This window comes from Cladosporium halotolerans (assembly GCF_011745625.1).
Source record: "Cladosporium halotolerans strain TM138-S3 chromosome Unknown Sca16, whole genome shotgun sequence".
NCBI classification, from domain to species: domain Eukaryota; kingdom Fungi; phylum Ascomycota; class Dothideomycetes; order Cladosporiales; family Cladosporiaceae; genus Cladosporium; species Cladosporium halotolerans.
Window position 1 is genome coordinate 1 of NW_027191467.1, and position 21,445 is coordinate 21,445.

General features: G+C 57.4%; 9 protein-coding genes across 9 annotated transcripts; 7 read left to right on the plus strand and 2 right to left on the minus strand.

The window, feature by feature from the left end:
- The first annotated feature begins 262 nt into the window (after positions 1–262).
- On the plus strand, positions 263–2,726 carry atm1 (Iron-sulfur clusters transporter atm1, mitochondrial). Its single transcript, XM_069373312.1, has 2 exons — positions 263–833; positions 892–2,726. Exons 1-2 carry the CDS (start codon positions 423–425, stop codon positions 2,608–2,610), a joined length of 2,130 nt encoding a protein of 709 aa, XP_069229180.1. The 5' UTR covers positions 263–422; the 3' UTR covers positions 2,611–2,726.
- A 533-nt stretch (positions 2,727–3,259) lies between these two features.
- On the plus strand, positions 3,260–3,809 carry WHR41_04707 (uncharacterized protein; the record flags this gene model as incomplete). Its single annotated transcript, XM_069373313.1, has 2 exons — positions 3,260–3,400; positions 3,462–3,809. 2 exons carry the CDS (start codon positions 3,260–3,262, stop codon positions 3,807–3,809), a joined length of 489 nt encoding a protein of 162 aa, XP_069229179.1.
- Positions 3,810–4,276: 467 nt separating this feature from the next.
- WHR41_04708 (uncharacterized protein) lies at positions 4,277–5,343 on the plus strand (the record flags this gene model as incomplete). The annotated part of the gene is made up of 3 exons (XM_069373314.1): positions 4,277–4,432; positions 4,500–4,790; positions 4,864–5,343. Exons 1-3 carry the CDS (start codon positions 4,310–4,312, stop codon positions 5,341–5,343), a joined length of 894 nt encoding a protein of 297 aa, XP_069229182.1. The 5' UTR covers positions 4,277–4,309.
- A 322-nt stretch (positions 5,344–5,665) lies between these two features.
- On the minus strand, positions 5,666–9,205 carry WHR41_04709 (uncharacterized protein). Its single transcript, XM_069373315.1, has 2 exons — positions 7,442–9,205; positions 5,666–7,391 (listed from the first exon to the last, which is right to left on the minus strand). The coding sequence occupies exons 1-2, from the start codon at positions 8,552–8,554 to the stop codon at positions 6,264–6,266; spliced, it is 2,241 nt and encodes a 746-aa protein (XP_069229181.1). The 5' UTR covers positions 8,555–9,205; the 3' UTR covers positions 5,666–6,263.
- A 97-nt stretch (positions 9,206–9,302) lies between these two features.
- Positions 9,303–10,049, plus strand: WHR41_04710 (uncharacterized protein). Its single transcript, XM_069373316.1, has 4 exons — positions 9,303–9,435; positions 9,492–9,518; positions 9,575–9,695; positions 9,754–10,049. The coding sequence occupies exons 1-4, from the start codon at positions 9,378–9,380 to the stop codon at positions 9,899–9,901; spliced, it is 354 nt and encodes a 117-aa protein (XP_069229065.1). The 5' UTR covers positions 9,303–9,377; the 3' UTR covers positions 9,902–10,049.
- Positions 10,050–10,380: 331 nt separating this feature from the next.
- WHR41_04711 (uncharacterized protein) lies at positions 10,381–11,670 on the plus strand (the record flags this gene model as incomplete). Its single annotated transcript, XM_069373317.1, has 2 exons — positions 10,381–10,859; positions 10,913–11,670. 2 exons carry the CDS (start codon positions 10,381–10,383, stop codon positions 11,628–11,630), a joined length of 1,197 nt encoding a protein of 398 aa, XP_069229066.1. The 3' UTR covers positions 11,631–11,670.
- A 223-nt stretch (positions 11,671–11,893) lies between these two features.
- Positions 11,894–12,418, minus strand: WHR41_04712 (uncharacterized protein; the record flags this gene model as incomplete). The annotated part of the gene is made up of 1 exon (XM_069373318.1): positions 11,894–12,418. One exon carries the CDS (start codon positions 12,416–12,418, stop codon positions 11,894–11,896), a length of 525 nt encoding a protein of 174 aa, XP_069229063.1.
- Positions 12,419–12,900: 482 nt separating this feature from the next.
- On the plus strand, positions 12,901–14,832 carry WHR41_04713 (uncharacterized protein; the record flags this gene model as incomplete). The annotated part of the gene is made up of 1 exon (XM_069373319.1): positions 12,901–14,832. The coding sequence occupies one exon, from the start codon at positions 12,901–12,903 to the stop codon at positions 14,830–14,832; it is 1,932 nt and encodes a 643-aa protein (XP_069229064.1).
- Positions 14,833–17,961: 3,129 nt separating this feature from the next.
- On the plus strand, positions 17,962–21,118 carry WHR41_04714 (uncharacterized protein). Its single transcript, XM_069373320.1, has 2 exons — positions 17,962–18,944; positions 18,997–21,118. The coding sequence occupies exons 1-2, from the start codon at positions 18,445–18,447 to the stop codon at positions 20,669–20,671; spliced, it is 2,175 nt and encodes a 724-aa protein (XP_069229069.1). The 5' UTR covers positions 17,962–18,444; the 3' UTR covers positions 20,672–21,118.
- Positions 21,119–21,445: the final 327 nt, after the last annotated feature.

Below are 21,445 nucleotides of genomic sequence, written 5' to 3' on the forward strand. Positions count from 1 at the left end.
GGGGGGGGTCACCAAGATGATCGGCGACGTGTTTGCTTAATGGAGATTTTGCAGATACGAAGTGAGAGCTTTGTTAGTGTAACAGGCATTTCCGAAACTGTGCACCATCTGTGTTCATACCAGTCTTTGTGTTGCCCTGTAGAATTACGAAGTTGGCGGAGCACTTTGTGAAACTGGATTGACCCGATGATCTGATAAGATAAGAGCTTTCCACTATCTCACGCACGCCATGGCCCACCAGCGCGACAACCTACCTTCATGGGCAACCTTCGTGGTTTATCCCTCACGCTATTGCGCTTCCAATTACTTTACTATATTGTTGATCTGTGGTCAGGAGCTACCTTCGACCACGCCGATTGAGTGCAACGCGCCAGGACGACCATCTCTGAACGACCTCTTGCACACGACACGAGACTTGCAACATGTTAGCCAGCCGGCTGCTTCTGCGGCCTGGCTTGGTACCCTGCTCTCTCCATGGCGCGCAGACATTGCGCGCGCGACCATCGCCTTCATTGATCTTTGACTCGTCTCGGCGGGTCTTCGCATCTACACCGCACCACAGGAAGGATGACGCTCAAGCGCGGACGGTTCAGCTTGAGGTAGAGAAACGCAATGCAGACGACGGTGCGAAGGTAAAGGCGAAGACTGCACACCCGGCTGCGCCTACGACAAAAGGTGGCCCACTGCTCGCTGAGCAGACGGTGTCGAATAAAGAGCAGAGGAAAGCAGACTGGGCGATCATTAAGGACATGGCGCATTATCTGTGGCCCAAAAATGACTTTAGCACCCGTTTTCGTGTTGGCTTGAGTGTTGGCCTTCTCGTAGGCGCAAAGGTTAGCTGCCCTGGTGTTTTCGTTGGCCCGAAACATAAGTTGATAGATTGTCATGTAGGTCCTCAATGTCCAGATTCCATTCTACTTCAAGACGATTGTCGACTCAATGAACATTGATGCCGCCGCGGTTGGTGGCACAGCAATGACTGTGGCCGGATCGGCGATCTTCGCGTACGGTCTGACAAGAATCGGCGCAACTGTATTTCAGGAACTGCGCAACGCTGTCTTTGCAAGCGTTGCCCAAAAAGCTATTCGACGGGTGGCAGCTAATGTCTTCGAGCATTTGCTGAAACTCGACTTGAACTTCCATCTTTCTCGACAGACGGGAGGTTTGACTCGTGCCATTGACCGAGGTTCCAAAGGCATTAATTTCCTCCTGACAAGCATGGTCTTCCACATCATCCCGACCGCATTGGAAATCAGTCTCGTATGCGGCATTCTCACCTACCAGTTTGGATTCAAATTTGCGCTGGCTACTGTTGGTACTATGCTCGCCTACTCGGCCTTCACGATCATGACTACTGCATGGAGAACCAAGTTCAGGAAGCAGGCCAACGCGGCGGACAACAAAGGTGCAACGGTGGCAGTGGACAGCTTGATCAACTACGAAGCTGTCAAATACTTCAACAACGAGAAGTTTGAGGTCGGTCGCTACGATGCTGCGTTGCACAAGTACCAAGACGCGAGCATCAAAGTCGCTACTTCGCTTGCGTACCTGAACAGTGGTCAGAACCTGATCTTTTCGACCGCATTGACAGGCATGATGTACATGGCCGCTCAAGGCGTTGCATCGGGAGGTCTTTCGGTTGGCGACCTCGTCCTGGTTAACCAGCTCGTCTTTCAACTGAGCGTGCCGCTCAACTTTCTCGGCTCTGTCTACCGCGAGCTGCGACAAAGTCTTCTCGACATGGAGACTCTATTCAACCTGCAGAAGGTCAACGTCGCTATCAAGGAACCGAAGGACGCGAAGCCTCTGCTGCTGAATAAAGGCGGCGAGATCCGCTTCGAGAATGTCACTTTCGGATACCGCGAGGACCGCCCCATCTTGCGCAACATGAACCTCACTATCCCGGCTGGCAAAAAGGTTGCTATAGTCGGGCCTTCCGGCTGCGGCAAATCGACCATTTTGCGACTCTTGTTCCGATTCTACGACGTGCAAGAAGGGCGCATCACGATCGATGGCCAAGACATCCGAGAAGTGACCCTCGAAAGCCTGCGGAAGAGCATTGGTGTCGTGCCGCAAGACACTTCGCTATTCAACGACACGATCGAGCACAACATCCGCTACGGCAACATCGATGCTGGTGACGATGCTGTCCGAGCAGCGGCCAAGCGCGCCAAGATTCACGACATCATTGAGTCTTTCCCGGATGGCTACAAGACAATGGTCGGCGAGCGCGGTATGATGATCTCCGGCGGTGAGAAGCAGCGTCTTGCGATCTCACGCTTGGTGATGAAGGATCCTCCTCTTCTATTCTTTGACGAGGCTACGAGCGCTCTAGACACGCATACCGAGCAGGGTCTGCTGCACAACATCAACTCTGTCATCAAGGAGAAGGCGCGTACAAGTGTCTTTGTGGCCCACAGACTGCGGACAATCTACGACAGCGACGTGATCATTGTTCTCAAGGACGGGAGCGTTGCTGAGCAAGGCACGCACGAGACGCTGGTCGACAGCGATGGTATTTATTCCGAGCTGTGGAGTGCGCAGGAAATGCTGTTTTCCGAGGAGGAGATGGCACAGCAGGAAAAGGAGAAAGCCGAACAGAAGAAGTAGCTTATGTTTGTATACTTCGAGTTGTACGTATCGAGTTTCCAGGAAGTAAATTTGAACCTCACGCCCATTGTCAAAGGCCAGACACGAACAAAGAAATCGAATCAATCTCTGAACAATTGCACACTGGTTCACTATAGATTAGCATACCCTAGATTGGTAAACTCTAGACTGATATACTCTAGACTGGGATGCTCTAGGCTGGCGCACTGGAGTCTGGAGTATTCTTAGCTCAGCTACCGTGACCCGTCAACAATCCCGATAGAGATCGAAGCTGGGAACGAGCGTAAACAACTCGGACCGAGAAGAATCAGTTGGAGCGAGACTCGGAACGAGACTGTCCCAGTAGCCCTAACGCTTCGACTTTGACATGTCAGCCTGTAATAGCATACTAAATCCAAATCACATGCTCAGAAGGATCACATGGCCACGAGCCACGAGGGCATCAGGTTGTTAGCTTAGGCAGGCCTCTGAATCCCTCCACTCTTCTGTCCCCTCCATCCTAATCACATCGTCGCACATCTGCTTTACCGCTCTACACGTCGTACACGGAATACCGCTATTCTTGCCGTGAGTTATCCACATATCCTTCATACTACGATGAATTGGGTTTACTAAATCTCAACAGCTTATTCTACTCACTATCGTCAACATGGCTGACAAAAAACATGATCATTACGCAGTCCTTGGGATTGAGCACGGAGCCACTGCCCAAGACATTAATCGCGCTTATAAGCGTGCTGCCGCTAAAGCTCATCCAGATAAAGGAGGCACCCATGAGAAGATGATCGCGGTAATTCAATCGTCATACCAACTCCGGACTTTCATATACCAGGTTCTCAGTATCGCTATAGGTCACCGCGGCTCGCGACGCGCTGCTTGGCTCTGGAGGCGAGGATAGCGGCATTGAGGACGACGGCGAAGCCGCAACCGACGATGATCCGGAGACTACTGATTTTGGAGAAGATGATGAAGGGTACTTCGAAGGCGAGGACGGCTTTTCCGACGGAGACTACGTCGAAGGCGCCGAAGATGAGGGAGAGTGCGATAGCGATTACGGATACGGCGATTTGGAGGAGACTGGCGGAAACTACAAGGTGGTCATCGAAGGAGGAGGTGAGGTTTCTCTTGAATACCACGAGCAGATCTGTGGCTGCGACCTTGATGATGAGAGTTCCGTTCATTATCTTTCGGGTGAGTAGAGGCTGAGGGCGGTCTGGCCAAGCTCTACGGAGATGGCTTCAACGCTGAATTGGGTAGGGCGCCTTCGCTGAAGCGACTTTGATACAACCCCGATTGTTAACCTGCTTTCAAACGCAGATTGTCATTGTATCGACTGCATTAGTCAATAGCCAGCTAAATGACTGGTCCGACTGACAACGCAATCGCAATTTGGAAGGGGTTTGCAATATGTAACGTCTGCTATGAAAGGATTGTCATGAAATCAGTGCAAGCATGGTGTTCTTTCAATCTGCATCATACTGGGCAGCTTCGATGTAGTTACGAACATTATATTCGACAAACGTACCTGTGCTGCAAGAACATGGATTGTTTCGCTGACGTTCAGACAAGGTGCGTCAACCAATCAGAGCAGCGCTAGCGGCTGACCAGCATCGTCGAAGCGCGGCAACTTTGAGAGTTTCGATGCGAGCAGCCCCAATGCCGACTGCACCTCGCCCGCCACATACACACCACCACAACAATGGCCTCTAAACTCGCTCCTTGGGCCTTCAGAAGCAGCGCGCGCGTCCTGCGCACCGCCTCGCGACAGCAGCAGCGCCAGTTCCGCGTGTCCGCCGCGCCCCGGAGCGACACCTTGAACGTGGTATGTCCTCCTTGCGCCCCCAGGATCACACCTCGCCCATACTCCGTTCTAACCACGCCTCTCGCAGCACCGCGACACCCCCGACAACAACCTCAACATCCCCTTCAAGTTCAACGCCCAGAATGAGAAGCTCATCCAGGAAGTGCTGTCCCGCTACCCCAGCCAGTACAAGAAGGCCGCCGTCATGCCTCTGCTCGACCTCGGCCAGAGGCAGCACGGCTTCACCAGCATCAGCGTCATGAACGAGGTCGCGCGCATCCTCGAGATGCCGCCCATGCGCGTCTACGAGGTCGCCACTTTCTACACCATGTACAACCGCAACCCCGTGGGCAGGTTCCACGTTCAGTGCTGCACAACGGTACGTTGAAGAGCTATGGAGGAGAGGATACACCACTTTGTAAGAACTGGACACTGACGAATGCTCTGCACAGACCCCTTGCCAGCTCAAGGGCAGCGACGGCATCATGAAGGCCATCGAGGAGCAGCTCGGCGTGCACCCGGGCCAGACGACCGAGGACAAGATGTTCACCTTCACCGAAGTCGAGTGCCTCGGCGCCTGCGTGAACGCGCCCATGGTCCAGATCAACGACGACTACTTCGAGGACCTGACGCCCGAGACGACCAAGTCACTGCTGGTAGCGCTGAAGGAGGCGGCCGAGAAGACCGGCGCCGGAGGAATGGCGCCCGGCCTGCCCGGCATGAGCGGTCAGGACGAGGTTTCGGGCCCCGGCGGCGAGGGCAAGCAGATCCCCGAGCAAGGCAGAGGATACGCGGCGCAGGGCGCGAAGCTCCCGGCTCCTGGTCCCTTCAGCGGCAGGAAGACCTGCGAGCCTAGCCATGGCCTGACGAGCTTGACTGACGTCAAGGAGTGGGACCCCAAGCTTATGAGGACGGACGGTGAGCTCGACTAGACTTGTATATACTGTAGCATACCGGCACGTACTTAGATTCCCTTTGCCTGTTCATTGACTGTTTCCTACCGCTTAGACGCGAAAGGATGAAATGGCACAGCGAGCTTGTTCATGCCGCAAAAGACGCCATCAGAGCTCAGTCTATATGTGAGAACGTTTGGGTGCATTTCGCTAATAGAAATACACAAGCCACCATCTGCAGCATGGGGAGAGATATGTAAGCGATCAGTCACGTGACCTGGAGGTCAGACATCGATTTGCATTTGCAGTGCAGCAGCATAATATCAATCTAAGATGACAGACAAAGATGTTGACAGCGGAATCTCGATACACAATTCATTTCATTCGATTCGCTTACTCTGCCTCTCCACACCCACCTATGCACACCTCTTCAGCCACCGCTGAGTCTCCCTAACAAGCTCCAATCATCAAGAACACAATTCGAAAAGAGTTTCCTAGGGAAAACTTGAAGAAGACAAGGAAATCCCATTTCCGTCCGTTATTTCCCCCACCGCTCTTCTTAAAACAAGAAACCCCGTCCGTCCGTCCGTACTAGCCCTGCCCGATCCCGGTCCCAGATTCAAGGAGACAAGAAAAAAAGAGTTCGAGGGCGCCCTGCCTTTCTGTACAGTTCACAAATAGAAAGGGGAGAAGAAGAGGAGGTCGAGACAAAAGGGAATTCAAAATAACGAGTAAGTGTGGTGTGCGCGCGCGCTCGTAGCCTGTGCAGCTTTCTTCTTTGGTGTAATCAACGCGAGTGACTGAGACGTGACGCTGCGTGCAATTCGTTGGGCGTGATGTAATGGTGGGGTATCCAAGGAGGTCGAGATGGGAGGCGATGTAGATGGGAGCGAGGCCGCTGTGCTCGCGCGCTGTGATGCGATGCAGGTGTATGCCACGCCGGGATGCGAATGCCAGGATCATCGTTCCACCCGCGGCCAGCTGTTCATCCAGCCCATCAAGCACACGCCCAGCACGACTACCAGCGCCGCGCCCGTGAGTGGTCGGCCGTGGTACGTTAGCGCACTCTCATGTGGTGCGCTGACCGTTGCTGTTCCGCCCTTGCCTTCCGCTGCGGTGCTGGGTACTCCTAGGACCTCCTGGTTCAGGAACTGCTGAAGGATTCGTGCCTGCTCTGGAGTAATGGCTTGGCCTTCTTGGATGTCGGCCCTCTCTAGTAGTGAGATGACAGTGGGTGCTGGGGAGACGGCGTGGCCGTTTTGTCCCTCGGACTTCTGACTGCGTGTAGGTGATCTAGTTTTGGATGAGCCGCGGCGTGATCGGGAGGCAGTGCGAGCTTCTTCAGCTGCGTTTTCGGCACGCTTTTGTTCCACCAATCCTGCAAGACTGGTGCGCGCTTCGTCCCGCTCCGTTTCGGCGGTCTCTGCGCGCAAGCGGTAGGATTCCATCTGCTGCTTCATCTCATCCATGCTGATTTGGAGACGCTCCAGCTGAGTGTGAAGGTCGGGGGGACTTGAGGTTGCCGCGTCAGCGGCAGGAGCTCTAGACTGTGGAGAATCATGTTTCTCTTCTTCTTCGGTTGTTTCAGGTGAAGCTTCTGTTCGATCGCTGCTCTCAAGCCGGAGGGCACGTGACTCTGCGCTTTCCCTTGCAAGACGCTCGTGAGCGAGCTGAGTCTCTAGTCCCTTCATGCGCTCTGCTTGGCTGCTCAGCTCGCCTTTGGCGAGCTTCAGCTCCTCGCACAATCTCAGGATATCGCTAGAATGGTCCATACGTGTAGGCGAGCTGTTTGCTGAAGAGGGGCGGGTCGATTCGGCCCGCTTGAGCAGTGGTTGGATGAGTGGATCAGCGAGGGCTTTTGCTACATCCGGCTTTTCGGGGAGAGGTGCTTGCGGTGGCGGCGCAGGAGGGTCCAGAAATTGAGTCTTGAGGTCTGACTTCTGCTTAACTGGCGAAGGGCGGGCCTTTTCTGAAGTCTTTTTCGGCTCTTTCTCAGAAGGCTTCGCTTCGCCCCCAAGCATGGCTTCAATGCATTTCCGTGCGCGGGCGAGGTCCTGGGACTGTTGCATGGCGAGCTTCATCTCGGCCTGGCAGATATTAGTCTCATCCGGACAGGTTGCGGATTCAGAGTACTTACATTCAACTTCCGCACAATGTGCTCCGTGGTGATGGGGTTCAGCCAGTTCCGTACATGCGCGGGCTGACCCATGACCTGTCCGTTCATCCCTGCCTGCCCATTCATATTCACGGGACCTCTTCCATTTAAGCTTCCCTGGCTGCCATTTCGCTTCAAGTTCTGGCCATTCACCATCATTCCCCCTCCAGAGCTTGGATCCAGATCGCCAAAGTTAAGGGTGTCATTACCCTGGCCGTAGACTCCAGCATGCTCGACCTTGGCGGCAACTTTATGGTGTACAACCGTTTTCTGGTCCTCGCTTACGATATCAATGCCGAGCTCCAGGACGTCTTGCTCTCTCAACTCTCTCGGTTCGGACTCCTTATTCTCCTGACTCAACCGCATACCGTTGACAAATGTGCCGTTGCTGCTCTTGACATCCTTGATGAAGATCCGACCTTGGCGATCCGCGTACACCTCGGCATGTTGGCGAGACAGGACCTTCGAGTCGAAATATCCGTTTAGCGCTGAGGGTACAGTCTTCTGATTGGTTTGTCGCCCGATCCGCAGAACCTCAGGGAAATATGGCACGGTTATAGTCTTCCGGTCGAATGTGCCATTGATGGGAAGCAAGTGGAGGATGGCGGGCGGCTCGGCTTGTTGCTGATTGCGCATAGACCCATTGGTCTGCGCCGTACCGTTAGCCATTTGTTGCGAAGGGAGCATTGGAGCGTGTAATGCGGATATGGCGGATGACGCGGTGGCACCGGACGTCGCAGAGCTCACGGCTTGCGGCCGCGCAGTTGTGATTCCAGTAGCAGGTTCGGCCTTGCCAGGTGGCCAGAGTCCCCTTGTCGGCTTCTTTCGCACTGCCCAGCTTCCTGATTCTCCTGAAGATACGCTCGTACCGTTTGTTTGCGCCGATGACGCGGATATGGTGGATGTGGATGAGTTGGTAGAGGCGAGCGACGACGACGAGTTCTGTCTCTGGGCGGTTTTGCGCGGAGCAGAAGCGAACATTTTAGTGGCTTCGTCGTTGTTCATGGCGGCGAAACCGTTCTCTTCACCCCCGTTGCCATTCCATCCTATCTTGCTGTTCTGTTGGAAGGACAAGGGTGGAGCGACAGCCGTCATTGGAAGCGTGAGTACGTTCGCGACGCTTGTGACGCGGATGTCGAGGTCGCGATGGGGACGGGTCGGAGTGCTGTAAGTCGGCCCTTGTTGTTATTCCGGCAGCGCGCGTCCTACTCCTTCCGTTGTGCAGCCGGCTTTGTTCCAGAAGGCAGGATCAGAGTACAGACCGGCGCCCAGGCAAGGTCGGGCCGCCTGCATGTGCTGGTCGCGTGGTGATGCGTGGACGGTCGAGCTGCGATGCTTTGGGCACGGATCAGGTGGTCGTGTGCGGCGTCTTGCGGAGGTGAACAGGCGGTCTGTGGGCGGCGGTTTCAGGGTCGCTCAAGGCTCGCGACTGGGTGCGATGGCCAGATATGACGGCGGAGGGCGGCGATGCGGCGGCGAGATGGCGAGATGGGCTCGTGGTCGAGGGGCGGGCGGCGGGATGGGACGGAATGTTTCGCTAAGGTGCTGCTCATCAGCTCGAAAGGGAGGCAGGCTGCTTCGCAGAAGCCGCACGGGCAGCGGCAGCACTGCAAGCGAGCGGCTACACCACCAGTCGAGGACGGCCTCAGTGCATCGAGTCGGCGGCGGCAGGTGACAGATTGCAGGAGACAGCGGTGCAGTGACTGACGACGTGGGAATACGAGAGTCGCCGTTGATTTCTTCACTGCGCCCACACGGCCTGCTGCCCTGCTGCGGTGTTGTCCCGCGTGAACTCTGTCGTCTACTCCACATTTGGCGATTGGCCGAGGCTTCGTCGCCGACTTCACCTGCTGTAGAACAGCTAGAGCCCAGCGAGCATTTACTCAAATACCAAGTAATACATATTTTTGCGTGCAATATGCCTCCCGTCGCAGCTAGTGCCGGCGGTGCCGGTGGCCAGTCCACCTTTGACAAGAGTAGGCATCCTCTGGCGCGGGAGCACAACCATAGACGAGAGCTGATTCCTTCGCAGTGAAGATGGGCGGCATGATGGGTGGCTGTTAGTTTTCAGACGACCTAGCGAGTAGTTACGTGCCAGTACTCACCATTCTCTAGCTGTCGGCCTGATTATTGGCTTCATCTTCGGTGCAACCAACATCATCCGCTTCGGTCCCGGCCCCAACGGCATGATGAGGACTCTGGGCCAGTACATGCTGGGTTCCGCGGCCACTTTCGGGTATGCCACTTGCGAAGCTTTCCAAACCTGATTGCCTTAAATGCTAACATCTCTGTAGCTTTTTTATGTCGATCGGTACAACAATTCGAACCGAAAGCTCTCCCATCATGACCGCAGCCTTCGCCCAGGCCCAGGCCAACCATGGCTCTCCCGTTATCATGAAGAAGCAGTGGCAGCAGAGGATGAAGCAGGCGCGGGAGGAGTAGGCGAACTCGGAGGCGAAGACTGCGTTGGGAAGCCCGACTGTACAAAAATCAAATACCCGGAGGACCGAAGTCAGTAAGGTCAAGGAGGCTGCTTGTAAAATATTACGAACAATGGGATGATCCAAGAAGCTCGCTATGTTTTCTCTCGTTCATCCGCTTTCCGTGTGTGCTTTTGTCCACGAGATCCATGAAACGGAAGCTTTCATTCTACGCTGACCTCAATCGCTTCGTTGGTCGCCTAGCAGACTTCACTTACGTCCGGCGATCGCGCCTTCCTCGCGAAACGCAAGCGCGCGACTGCTTCCCTCCGGTGGTCACCACAACAAACAACAACAGCCGCAGCAGCCACAGCAACAACAACACCACAAGCCAATTTCGACAGACTTTGCGTGACACCACCTTCTTCCCCATCCAGCTCCCTCTCACATAACATCACTCTTCCTCACCAATTTCGATCATCAGCCCATACCATACTCATCATGGCGTACTGGAATTTTGATCAGCACAATCCATCGTATGATCCCCACCCGCCCGTTGACTTTGTCAACAGCGGTGGTGATAATGCGTACCCGGCTGAGAGCTATGCGAGGCGCCTCAGCATACTGGAGATGGCCCACCAGGACCAAATGCGAGTCAATAATGAGCAGAAGATAACGAACTTCGAGTTCCTTGTTGCCCATCAGGACCAAATGCAAGTCAATCATGAGCAGAAGATAACCGACTCCGAGTTCCGTGTTGCCCACCAGGACCAACTGGAAGTCAATCATGAGCAGAAGGTGACCAACGCCAAGCTCCGCATTGATTTGACCGAGACCAAGGGTATCCAGAGAAAGCGCCGCGAGGATTGCCTCGACATGTACCTCGAAGGGCACACGTACAGCCTTGAGGGGCATAAGAAGGCGCATGCGCTCTACAAGAAGGTTGACAGCAAAGTCGACGCACACCATGAGAAGCTCGAGTGAGTTTGCTCACAATTCGCTCCACGAGTGAGACCCGACTGACAGTTTGCAGGTATTTGCTCAAGCGAATCAAGGATCTGGAGGATCATGTTGCTGCCCAAGCAGGCGTTGCCACCACTGATGCCCATGCCACAGGCACAGATGGTGGCCCAACCCCAGCCTCTGCATCCGCTGACGATCTAATGACCTTCTCCACTGTCACCAATGATCCTGAGGCTTCAATCGGGCCGGACGGGCACCCGGCCGACGCCCTCGCAGGTCCTCAGCAGGCTAAAACTCCCGTGCCTGTCAAGACTATGCTTTCTCATGTGGACCCTTCTGTGAACACGCAGCATATTGCTCAGCATGGGAAAAAGGCTGTCAGGTTCCAGCTCGGCGAAGGCAGCATCCTTCAGGCCGGTGACGCTCTTTTTTCGCCGGCTCCGCCAGCTTTGGGAGTCACGCCACAGACACACAAGATCCCATCGCTCGCGAAGTCTGGTACCCAGAAGAACGCCGCAGCCCTTGACAAGTTCAAGCTCGGTCGCCTGGGTGAGGCAGCCCGCGACAATGACGAGGAGAGCGAGTACTCTGCCACGATCTCGAGCACTCCTGGTCTCGTGGGTCCGCCATCCCAAACCAGCCTCGTCAAGCCCACCATTGCGGCTCTGCAGGCGTCTTCCAAGATGCCAAACACGCCCCTCGCAGAGACTCCCGCGGAGAGCGCTCTCGTCGAGCCAAAGACTATGAACGCGAAGAAGACGAGGGAGTGGGTTCTCAACAGCAACTGAATGTGGAGAGTTTGGAGAAACTCGATGGTGGATTGGGTTGCTGCTTTGAAGATCGTCTTGCGGTTGCTGGTTGCTTGGTCACCTTTTCTCTTTTTGGAGCTACAGAGATTGATTGGTTCGAGGCGGAAAGAACTCGATGATGGATTGAATGTTTTTGCTTGGAAGCTGTTTGTTTAATTGATAGTAACTTGAACTCTTGGTTCTTGAGTGCTTGGATGTTTTCTTGCTTTCTGCGCTTCTTGCTAAATACAAGGACTGTGGTCTCAAGCTAAAGGCGGATGCGCATCTGATACATCGTCGAGATCGGTTTCGCCAATGCTACAGCATACAAGTACGGCGTTGACTTCTTCAAATGGCACGCGGACCATCTTGTATTCATGCTCGTCTTCAGGTTTCACTGTATGCATGACGAGAGCGCGCCTATCTTGAAGGGACTTGTCATCGATGATGGCGCAGTAGTCGAGCCCAAGTAGAGTATTATCAAGCTCATATCTCAAGACCTTCGCCACCTCCTCTGGGCTCTTACTGAGAAACGGTGGCGAGAAGTCGACCTTCCAAGGCGGTCTGGAAGGCGTCTTCATCGGTCCACCTCCTTGAGTCTTCACACGCATTCCTCTGGCAATCTCTTCTTTAGAAGGTTTAGACTCATCATGCTGATATGCTGCTCTATCTCGAGATGTGATTATGCAGAGTCCTTGCGAGGCTTCCGGATAGCCTTCATAGCTGGTTCGGAGGAAGTCATCGATGAATTTGGGGTCCACGGCCGCTGTGCACACGACGGGGAACATTAGGCTGCGGTGAATTGGAATGGGTGACCGGCTGTTCTACATGTATGAAGCGTCTTCTATTTGCAGATCAAAGGACGAGATTCACAGCCCCACCTGAAGCGGAACGTGGGACGTCGAAGCTTTGGGAGTGGTGTAGTCATAGTCTCACAACGCGGTGAAGTGACTCCTGCCGTGACCCTGAACAAAAGAAACAGCTTCGCTTCTGGACCTTTCTGCTCCTACACTCATCAGCCTCTTTCGCTTTGTCCATTGTTCACAGCAATATGCTCTTCAGCTGAAACTCTCTCGCGAGACATGACCAAGACGTGGACTCGCATTGACGCCCGTACGCCTGACCCACTTCTCCAAACGCCGACGCCGGGTGGCGAGCTGATAGCATTGCTCCAACCCTAGACGCCCGCTACAACACCCAACATTGACACAAGCAACAACCACCGCAACCCACGAACCGCGCGCTCCGCGCACGCGCACCGCAGCTTTACATGAGCACATTGCCCGCCAGCAAGCCCTGGGATTTCTCTCATGCGCTTGAACTCCTCAACAGCAACCTCTCCACCGCCGAGCAGATCCGCCAGCCGGCTGCCCAGGCGCCCGCCTCGCCGCCCAAGTCACATGGCAGCGATGACTTCCATGACAGCGGGGTTGATGAAGGGGTAGACAAGAAGGACTTCGCCAAGGCTTCCAGCGGCCTTGGTGATTTCGCTAAGATATGGGAGTACATGGGAGTGCCTTTGCACGATGTACGACCGAAGGATCCGTCCCCGGACACGGGCAGAGTCGTCAGCATTCGGGACTACACGTCGGATGGCGCTACGTACGTCAGACCAACGAAGCAGACCAGAGGCGTGACTTGGAAGGATCAAGAAAGTGCCGACGAGACCGCTGGTAGTGCCACGGATAACTCGACCTCGCCAGAAGAGGCACCGAAGCTTACGAAGACGCAACGCAAGAAACAGAATAGGAAAGAGAGGAAGGCAAGAGAAGCAGCTTTGGCTGCGAGGCAGGGCGCTATGTCAGAGAATGAGGGTGAAGGAATATTACGCACCACACCGGCACGGAAGGCTAGTGCCCACACCGGGTCAAGTACACCGACCAAGCAGTCTGGTCCAGGCGGATTGCCTGGGTTTGTCCAGCCGGCTTCTTCTCCCGCACCTCTTGCACTGTCCAAGGGACTTCTTCCTGCCTCTGTTGCCCCTCGAAAGAAGGAGGACAAGGTCAAGGATAGCAAGACGGACGATGAGTTACCCAGCACACCCGCGCCCAAGCGCCTTGACGCAACCAAGCGTCAAATCTCACAACCGGCAACGACCACACCCATCAAGAACGCACAAGCAGCCGCTCTTTACGAAACTTACAACCAGAACAAGAAGCCCCTCGCTACGCCCAACTTCAAGAGCCAGCAGTACGGCCCTCCCGCAACAACCCAACCCCAAAGAAAGAAGGACACCTCCGACCCCTTCGCGACCCAGCAAGAGGCAGCCAAACAGGCCGTGCAGGCAGTAAAAGCCGTCATGCAGCCGTCCGGCACGCCCTCGAAGCGGCGCCCCAACGCCATCGAACCCCGCATCATCCGCTCCGGCGAAGACAAGCACTGGGCGCTCTTCCTGCGCCTGCTCAACGAGCACCCGGCCGAGCGGCCCTACCTCGTCTCGCCCATGCCCATGGTCAACCACTCCAGCGACCCGGCGGGCGTGCACGTCTTCGTCGACGCCAGCAACATCTTCATCGGCTTCAACGACCAGCTCAAGCGCGAGCGCGGCATCCCCGCGCACTGGCGCACGGGCAGCACCGCGGACATCTCCTTCGACGCCCTCGCGCTGCTCATGGAGCGCCGCCGGCCCGTCGCCAAGCGCGTCCTCGTCGGCTCCCTGCCCGAGGTCCCGGCCTTCGTCACCGCCCGCAAAGTAGGCTACGAGGTCTCGCTCCTCGACAAAGTCTACAAAGCGAAAGAGCTCACGGAGCGCCAGATCTACTTCAAAGAGCAGGACGAGAAGCGCAACTCCGGCAAGCGCGGCAGCTGGAACGGCGGGGCGAAAGCCCCTCCGCCGCCCGCCGGCGGCTCAGAAACGACCGCCAACGGCGCTGCCGCCCGAGAGCCGCAGTTCGCCCCCGCGAAGATGATGGAGCAGGGCGTCGACGAGATCCTGCACCTGAAGATCCTGGAGTCCGTGGTGGACGCCGAGGCGCCGGCGACGATGGTGATCGCGACGGGCGACGCGGCGCGCGCGGAGTACAGCGACGGCTTCATGGCGATGGCGGAGCGCGCGCTGCGCCACGGGTGGAAGGTGGAGCTGGTCAGCTGGAGCGCGAACGTGAGCAAGATGTACCTCAGGAGTGAGTTCAGGGAGCGCTGGGGGGAGAGGTTCAAGACGGTTTGGCTGGATGATTTCGCGGAGGAGTTGTTGGATATGTGATTTTGGGGTGTTGGGTGGCTGGTTAGAGGGACTCCATGCCTGGTGGCTGTGTTTGGCGTTCTCTCTTTTGTTTTTTGTTTTTCTTTTTTCTCTTTTCGCCAATGCCGACGGACTGGTTGGCATGGACGGTTTATTCGCTTGCTCGCATGGACAGGGGACGAACGAATGGACGGACAGGCTATAGCATAGCATTTGCGCGAAGCGCGCGCCGACTCGACTCGAAGTCGGCCACAAAGCACGCGCGCAACACGGACACAGACAGCATACCTTATCTCTCCCTCACGTACCTGCAGCGACGGCTAGTCGCAAGCCTGCAGGGCACGGATAACGAACGAACATGAGAAAGAAACCCGGAGCAGCGAGTCCTCCAATCAGCCAAACGATCACATGTGTCGGGTTCTGCCAGCCAGAAGTGAGGTTTCCGATCGTCGCAGCAGTCGGCAGTCACACAGCGCAATCCCATACCGGCCCAGACATGCATACATACATATTAGCACACTATTATGCAAGCTTGACCTGCCAGCCACGCCCCGCTGGCGCTAATGTACTCATGTATGTACACTACTACCTAGCTAGTACTTCGCCCGCAAACCCCTTGCAGCAGCGCGCGCTTTAGCTTTTCCTCGCGCGCTTGGCTTTGGAGCGGGGCTGTGGGAGGATGCATGTGAGAGTTGGAGCGCGCTGCGGGTGTCGTGTGTGTGTGTGTGTGTGTGTGTGTGTGTGTGGGGAGAGAGAGGTGTGGCGATGCTGCTGGGCTTGGATTTGGAGGGGTTGGTGTGTGTGGGACAGGACGGGGAGCGGTGTGTCGCGGCTTCGGAGGGTGGTGGCTTGGGTCGGTGGGGGAGTGAAGGGTACAGTATTTTGCAGGTTGAGGTCGAGATGGATGGATGGATGGACGACGCCCGCCCTGCCTTACATGGCCTTTGCCCGACCCGACCTGATACGAGAACGCCGCTGCATTTCTGCTGCATGTTTGTGCTGCTGCGCGCTTGTTTCGCGACGTTCTGTCGGCCTCACTACCTTATTCCCTGCACCTGATAAGCTTACCTTGCCGCACGACACCGCATGCGCGCCTCGCTGCGAGTCGGGGTGTGGGGAGGCATGTGATCGGCGTCTAGCGACGGCTTTTGGCGGCTGGGGCCTTACGTGCTCGAAAGATGGAACTCGCTGTGAGTCAAAGGTGAGAGCAGGTACACAGGTAAGGTACAGTACCTCACGCCTGCAGGGCGTGGGTGGGAGGGTGTGGGTGTGGCGGCCCGGGGGTGGCGAGACGAGACGAGGGCGATCGCGTCCGCGTCCGCGAACAAGGCTTGCTTCGGATAGATTGGGGTGCGCGGAAGGCCGCAGGCGGTACGGACGACATCATGTCTGCGTTCGCCCTGCGTGAGACCCTGCGTCGAAGGAGGCAAGCTGTGGCGACGAGGATTCGAAGCGGGGACCCTGTCTATCAGTCACTGCGGAGGGGTGGCGGTGACGACGACGAAGACGAGCGGGAAGGTCATCGGACCTGCAGGAACTGAAGGTCGGGCGGCGCATTGTGCGAAATGTCTCGGGCGAGCCAAGCGCGTTGCGCCTGGCGGGGCTTGGGGAGCGGTTCCTGAGCCGCTCGCTGGGCGGCGGAGGTGCAGAAGGTCGCGAGAGGAATGGGGATAGGATGAGACCCGAACAGGAACGGGGCGCTGGTGCCTGTGCCTGAGTTGGGGATTCGCGCGCGTTGGATGGTGGAGGTGGAGCCTGTGGCGGCAGCGTATGGCGGCGTAGCGTGCTTTGGGGCTTTGCCGGAGTGGACACGCTCGTCTCGCCAGCCCGATGAGGGTCGCGGTGTTCGCCGGAAGAGCTGTTGTCAGAGCTGCTGCGAGCCGACCAATACCGGCGGGAGGTGTGGTTGCAGCACGCCAAGGGAGCTGGAGGCGCCGATGGGATGTGAGGGCGGGCGGCGCGCGCGGCTGGGGATGGGCGAGGCTACGCTACGCCGGCGAGGGAGGCTGTTGGCGAGCTGTACCAGCGACGGGCTTGTGACCGCCGGCTCGGATTTGACGGCAGCGTGAGAGAGAGGGAGAGGGAGTTGGAGGTATCGCCGCGGACATGTCAGGGCAAAGCATGGGCAGGCGATCGGCACGAGGTGTGGCATGGCTGCGTGCTAAGCTCTGCCGACGTAGATGTGTGGTGTATATCTGGATGACGAAGCGGGCGATGATTGTCTGGCGGGCGTGGGCAGGCTGGGTAGGGATGATGTCTGTCGGCGATCAACGCTGGATCTGCAGGACCAAGCTGCGGCATCGCCTCGTCGACGATCTCTGGCGCCATGGGATCCTTCGTCGAATGAGCGCGCTGTGCAGGCCGGAGAGGGGCGCCCAGCACGACGCCGCCCTGCCGTCGCCGCCCTCAGCCATCGTTTAGACTCGTCTGCGCATTGTGTGTCTGGCGAGTCTGGCGAGTCTGGATAAGCTGGCCTAGCCGCCGAGCTACCGTGCGGCACGGGTGTGTCGCCGGCGTCTTCCTCCAGGCACGCATCTGGCATGAGGGAGTAGGTAAGTTAGCCAAGCAGGTAAGTGACTACGTGCCTGGCTCGCGCTGGCTGCCCGCCGCGGTGGCGAGGCTGGGAGAGCCCTGTCGTGCCCACACTCTGGCGAGTCGTGTGCGGTATACCACTGGCCCAATAACCACCGCTACACACCAAGCCACGCCCAATAACCGTCGCTACGCACCACCTCACACCCAATAACCACCGCTACACACCACCTCACGCCCAATCGCCCGCGCGCGCACGCAACCCCGACGCGCTCTGCCCCGCGCCTCGTTATCGCTGGGCGGCGTCGCTGACCCGGCCTCTCTCACCCCTCTGCCCTCTGCCGCGTGCGGTGCCTGCGTGTCACGCCCCGGCGCAGCTCGAGCGCGCGGCCGTGTAGTGTCTCGGCCTCCCGCTGCTGTACCGTCTCGTGTACTCTACCGTCTGTACCGCCCGTACCTCGCCGTGCGTGGCTCCTCCCACTGGTGCCCGTCACGCCCGTCACGCCCGTCTCCCCTCGCGACTCGCCCACCGTGGCAAGGTAAGGTACCTTACCGTCGCCCTCCCTCGCGCCAACCACTCGCGCCAGCCTCTGCAGCCAGCAACGCCCGCCAGCGCCCGCACGCCCGCCTCGCCCGCGTCATCGTCGTCCCTCTCACACCAGCCTGCCACTTCCTCTGTCTGTCCGTCTGCGCACCCCCGACTCCCTCGCCAATCTGCATCCCACTCTCACGGCCGCGACCTCTCGAGCCCTGTCCCGCCCGCCGTGTCTCGCCCGCCGTCTGCTGTCCTTGACTTTGTTGGGCCGGGCCTTAGGGCATCCGCTGAGGCCCTAGTTCGCCGTCAGCCTCGCGCGCAAGGCACGCTACTGGCTCTCGCATCCACTCCCAGCCGCTTACATACCACGGCCTTTCGACACCGCTCGTACGTCTGCCTTCGGGCACCTGCAGCGCTCTAATTTCGACCGCCAACGTCCAACATACCGACTGCGGCCACCAGGGAAAAAAAATCCACTCGCGCACTGCAGCCGCCATCCGACCAGGGCCACCCGCCGAGCGTGCCTTGTTCCTGGACGACGCCTGCCCCGCTGCGCTCATCGCGCAATGGCCGAAGCCTCCCACGACGTCGTCCAAACCTCGCTGAGCGCACCCGACCGCACTCGGCAGGGTGAAGACAACACACCCACCACTCCCACCCCGAATGCGCGCTTCTCCCGCCAGCCGCCCGTCGAGATCGACCCGCCCGCCGAGGAATCCGCGCCTGAGACGCCCACACGACACAGCTTTGGCGGCGTTCGCGGCCAAAGACCCCTTCCGGACGACCCGCCGTCGGCGCATGGCCCGGAGCGTACGAAGAGGGAGGGGTTATCGTTGAAGCGTGGTAGCTCGAATCGGTCGGTCGTGTCAGGTGGCTCGGACGATGTGGAAATGGGCGACGGCGAAGCCGAGGAAGGCGCGGAAGATGACGGGTCTGACAACGACAGCGTCACAAGCGACTCGCAGAGGCCATCCAAAAAGAAGAAGGGACAACGGTTCTTCTGTACTGAGTTCCCACCGTGCCAGTTGAGCTTCACGCGGAGTGAGCATCTGGCGAGGCACATACGGTTGGTAGAGACGAACATGCTTAGATTGCATGCCCATGCTGACTTGCACCAGGAAACACACAGGGGAGCGACCCTTTCAATGTCATTGTTCCCGCCGATTCTCTCGTCTGGACAACCTCCGCCAGCACGCTCAGACTGTTCATGTCAACGAGGACATCCCGGGCGATTCACTTGCTGCCACCAGTACCAGATTCCAAAGACAAATCAGAACCGACCGAGTGCGACCCCAAGGCAACAACCGCCCACGTTCGAGCACAATCAGCAGCCAAGGCGGCCACAGCAGGGGCCACAGTCGGAACCTCTCAGCTTCGAGTGTCGGTTCGACAGCCTCAAGCATGGGCATGCCCGAAGACCTCAGACGCCAGCCGGCTCCTCTGGCAATGGCGAACGATCCCTCTAAGCGTGCCATGATGAGCATCGACACATACAACTCAGTTACTGGAAGCCCCGGCCAGCAGTATGCCTACTACCCTCAATCGCCCACAGGTTTCAGCACGCCAACGACCGCCACCTTTTCGACCGGCACTGCAAGTCCCGGTTATGCTTCACCGCCGTCGTCGATATCACGCTCGAGCTTCTACAACGGTGCCCGTCACGGTCGACGCCTTTCAGTGCCGTCCGGCGTCAACCCCTACCAGAACACTTCATATCCACCGCCGTACTACAGCCCGGTTCCTGCTCCTGCGAACCCGGTCTACTCGCAACAAAGCAGCACTTTTGCCAGTCCCACTAGTTCTGTATTCTCACACGGCCGTCGTGAGTCAGAGAGTGAATTGGATTTCAGACGGAGAACGTGGCATTCCGGCACATACCCAGGCTACACTCAGCGTCCAGCCACCAGCGGGTTGATGTACGGTCAGACTCCGGACGAGCCAAGGCCAGCAATGTCTCAGCAGTCAGCCGCCAGCCAAGTCACTAGACTTCCAGGTATTGAGAGCTTCGACCATGCACCTCCACCCACCGGTCGCCAGCCAGCGAGCAGCCCGATGATGGTTGACTCAGAGCCTCGTCCTCAGAGCTCAGGTCAGCCGTCCGACGCCGGTCTGCATCAGAACCTGACCCGCCTGGACATCACGTCCGCGAACGCTCCGCCACACGATGGCCAGTGGCAAGCTGGCCCTCCGGGCCAACCTGGCTACTTTGTACAGCAATCCACAGGCATGCCACCGCAGGCAGCCCAAGCACCGGCAACATCTCATTACGAGCAGCCTTCCACGCCACGACGCAATAAACGCCAGGCATGGTACGGCGGGCCCGTCGGTCCAGTCTCCTTCGGCCGTCCATCACCGGAAGACTCGGGCAGCAGCGACGGCGTCCCCACTCCATTGACCCAGCAAGGCGGCGAATACCACCCCGTCATCGTCAACCAGAACGAGCCATACGCGGCCCACGCTCCCGCAGCCGTGCCAGTCGGCGGCGCCGAAGATCCGCACAAGGTATATCATGCCTCCTCCTATCCTCTCCCACCGCCGCAGCCCGTGCCGCAGCGTCAAGAAAAGCCCGAACCGATCAGGACTGACTCTGGCTTCCAGGCCTTCGCGCCTGCGCCTGGCACCGTGCAAGCCGCCCAGCAGCACACCTACGCTCTGCAGTCTGGTCACGACCCTCGCTTTTCCTCGGGTTACATGCAGGCGCCCAAGACGGAGACGCGGAACGACATGGGCCGTCTGGAGGCTCTTGTCGCTGTAGCTACGAGCGAGAATCGAGCGGTCGAGAACCGGAATTGATCGACGACACCGCTACTGAGTCCAGACTCGCCGGCTACCGATCTTCACACACCAATTTACCAACGCACACACACTATACTCTCGACACCGACTACCGATGTTTGAAACGACCCTAACGACCAGCAATCTGCTTTCACCTGCTTCACGACGTAACGCATCGATTCCCAACGACTCTGCTTTGTTTTTTCTCTTATCTGTATTCCTTGAATTTACCGGCTATGCGTGGCTTTGCATGCGGGATATTTCCAGTGTTTTCCTTTTCACGAAAGAACGAGGGGGAAGGGAAGGAAAGGCGACGACGAAAGAAAGGAAGGCGAATTGGAGAGAGGAGAGCCAGAGAGAGCTTCATTCGTTCTGACTACACAGCGGCACTCTGCTTTTGCTTGAACCAGTGTTCCCCAGCTCACGCGCGCAAATGATACCCCGTTCCAACTTCTTTCCTTTTTTTCTTTTCTTCCCTCCGAAAGAGATCTGTTTCTCGCAAATGGTGCTGCTCTCGTACGGTGCTTTGTTTTCAACTCCTTTCTCCTCGGTCCTTCGCGTAGGCTGGTCTAGGTTGACTGCTTTCACGCTTCGCGGGCGGAGGACTACAATCAATCTGCTTTTTGCCGAGTTTTCCGACTCAGAATGGAGTTCCATTTCAACATGGGTTGCGGCTGGGTCGTTGCTGCGAGGCGGATTTTGGTTGAGTTAATTCTGGGCTGTTGCTTTGGGCTTTCGCGTGGAGTTTGATATTCATTGTCATCGTTTCTGTCTTTCGAGGCTCGTCGGTCT

Excerpts from the sequence above, each read along its gene's own strand:
- WHR41_04709 (XM_069373315.1), bottom strand. The coding sequence starts at position 8,554 with ATGACGGCTGTCGCTCCACCCTTGTCCTTCCAACAGAACAGCAAGATA. Across the intron at positions 7,392-7,441 it reads ACATTGTGCGGAAGTTGAAT|GCCGAGATGAAGCTCGCCAT; the intron begins GTAAGTACTCTG and ends AATATCTGCCAG.
- atm1 (XM_069373312.1), top strand. The coding sequence starts at position 423 with ATGTTAGCCAGCCGGCTGCTTCTGCGGCCTGGCTTGGTACCCTGCTCT. Across the intron at positions 834-891 it reads GCCTTCTCGTAGGCGCAAAG|GTCCTCAATGTCCAGATTCC; the intron begins GTTAGCTGCCCT and ends ATTGTCATGTAG.
- WHR41_04714 (XM_069373320.1), top strand. The coding sequence starts at position 18,445 with ATGGCCGAAGCCTCCCACGACGTCGTCCAAACCTCGCTGAGCGCACCC. Across the intron at positions 18,945-18,996 it reads CATCTGGCGAGGCACATACG|GAAACACACAGGGGAGCGAC; the intron begins GTTGGTAGAGAC and ends GACTTGCACCAG.
- WHR41_04710 (XM_069373316.1), top strand. The coding sequence starts at position 9,378 with ATGCCTCCCGTCGCAGCTAGTGCCGGCGGTGCCGGTGGCCAGTCCACC. Across the intron at positions 9,519-9,574 it reads GGGCGGCATGATGGGTGGCT|CTGTCGGCCTGATTATTGGC; the intron begins GTTAGTTTTCAG and ends ACCATTCTCTAG. Across the intron at positions 9,696-9,753 it reads GGTTCCGCGGCCACTTTCGG|CTTTTTTATGTCGATCGGTA; the intron begins GTATGCCACTTG and ends ACATCTCTGTAG.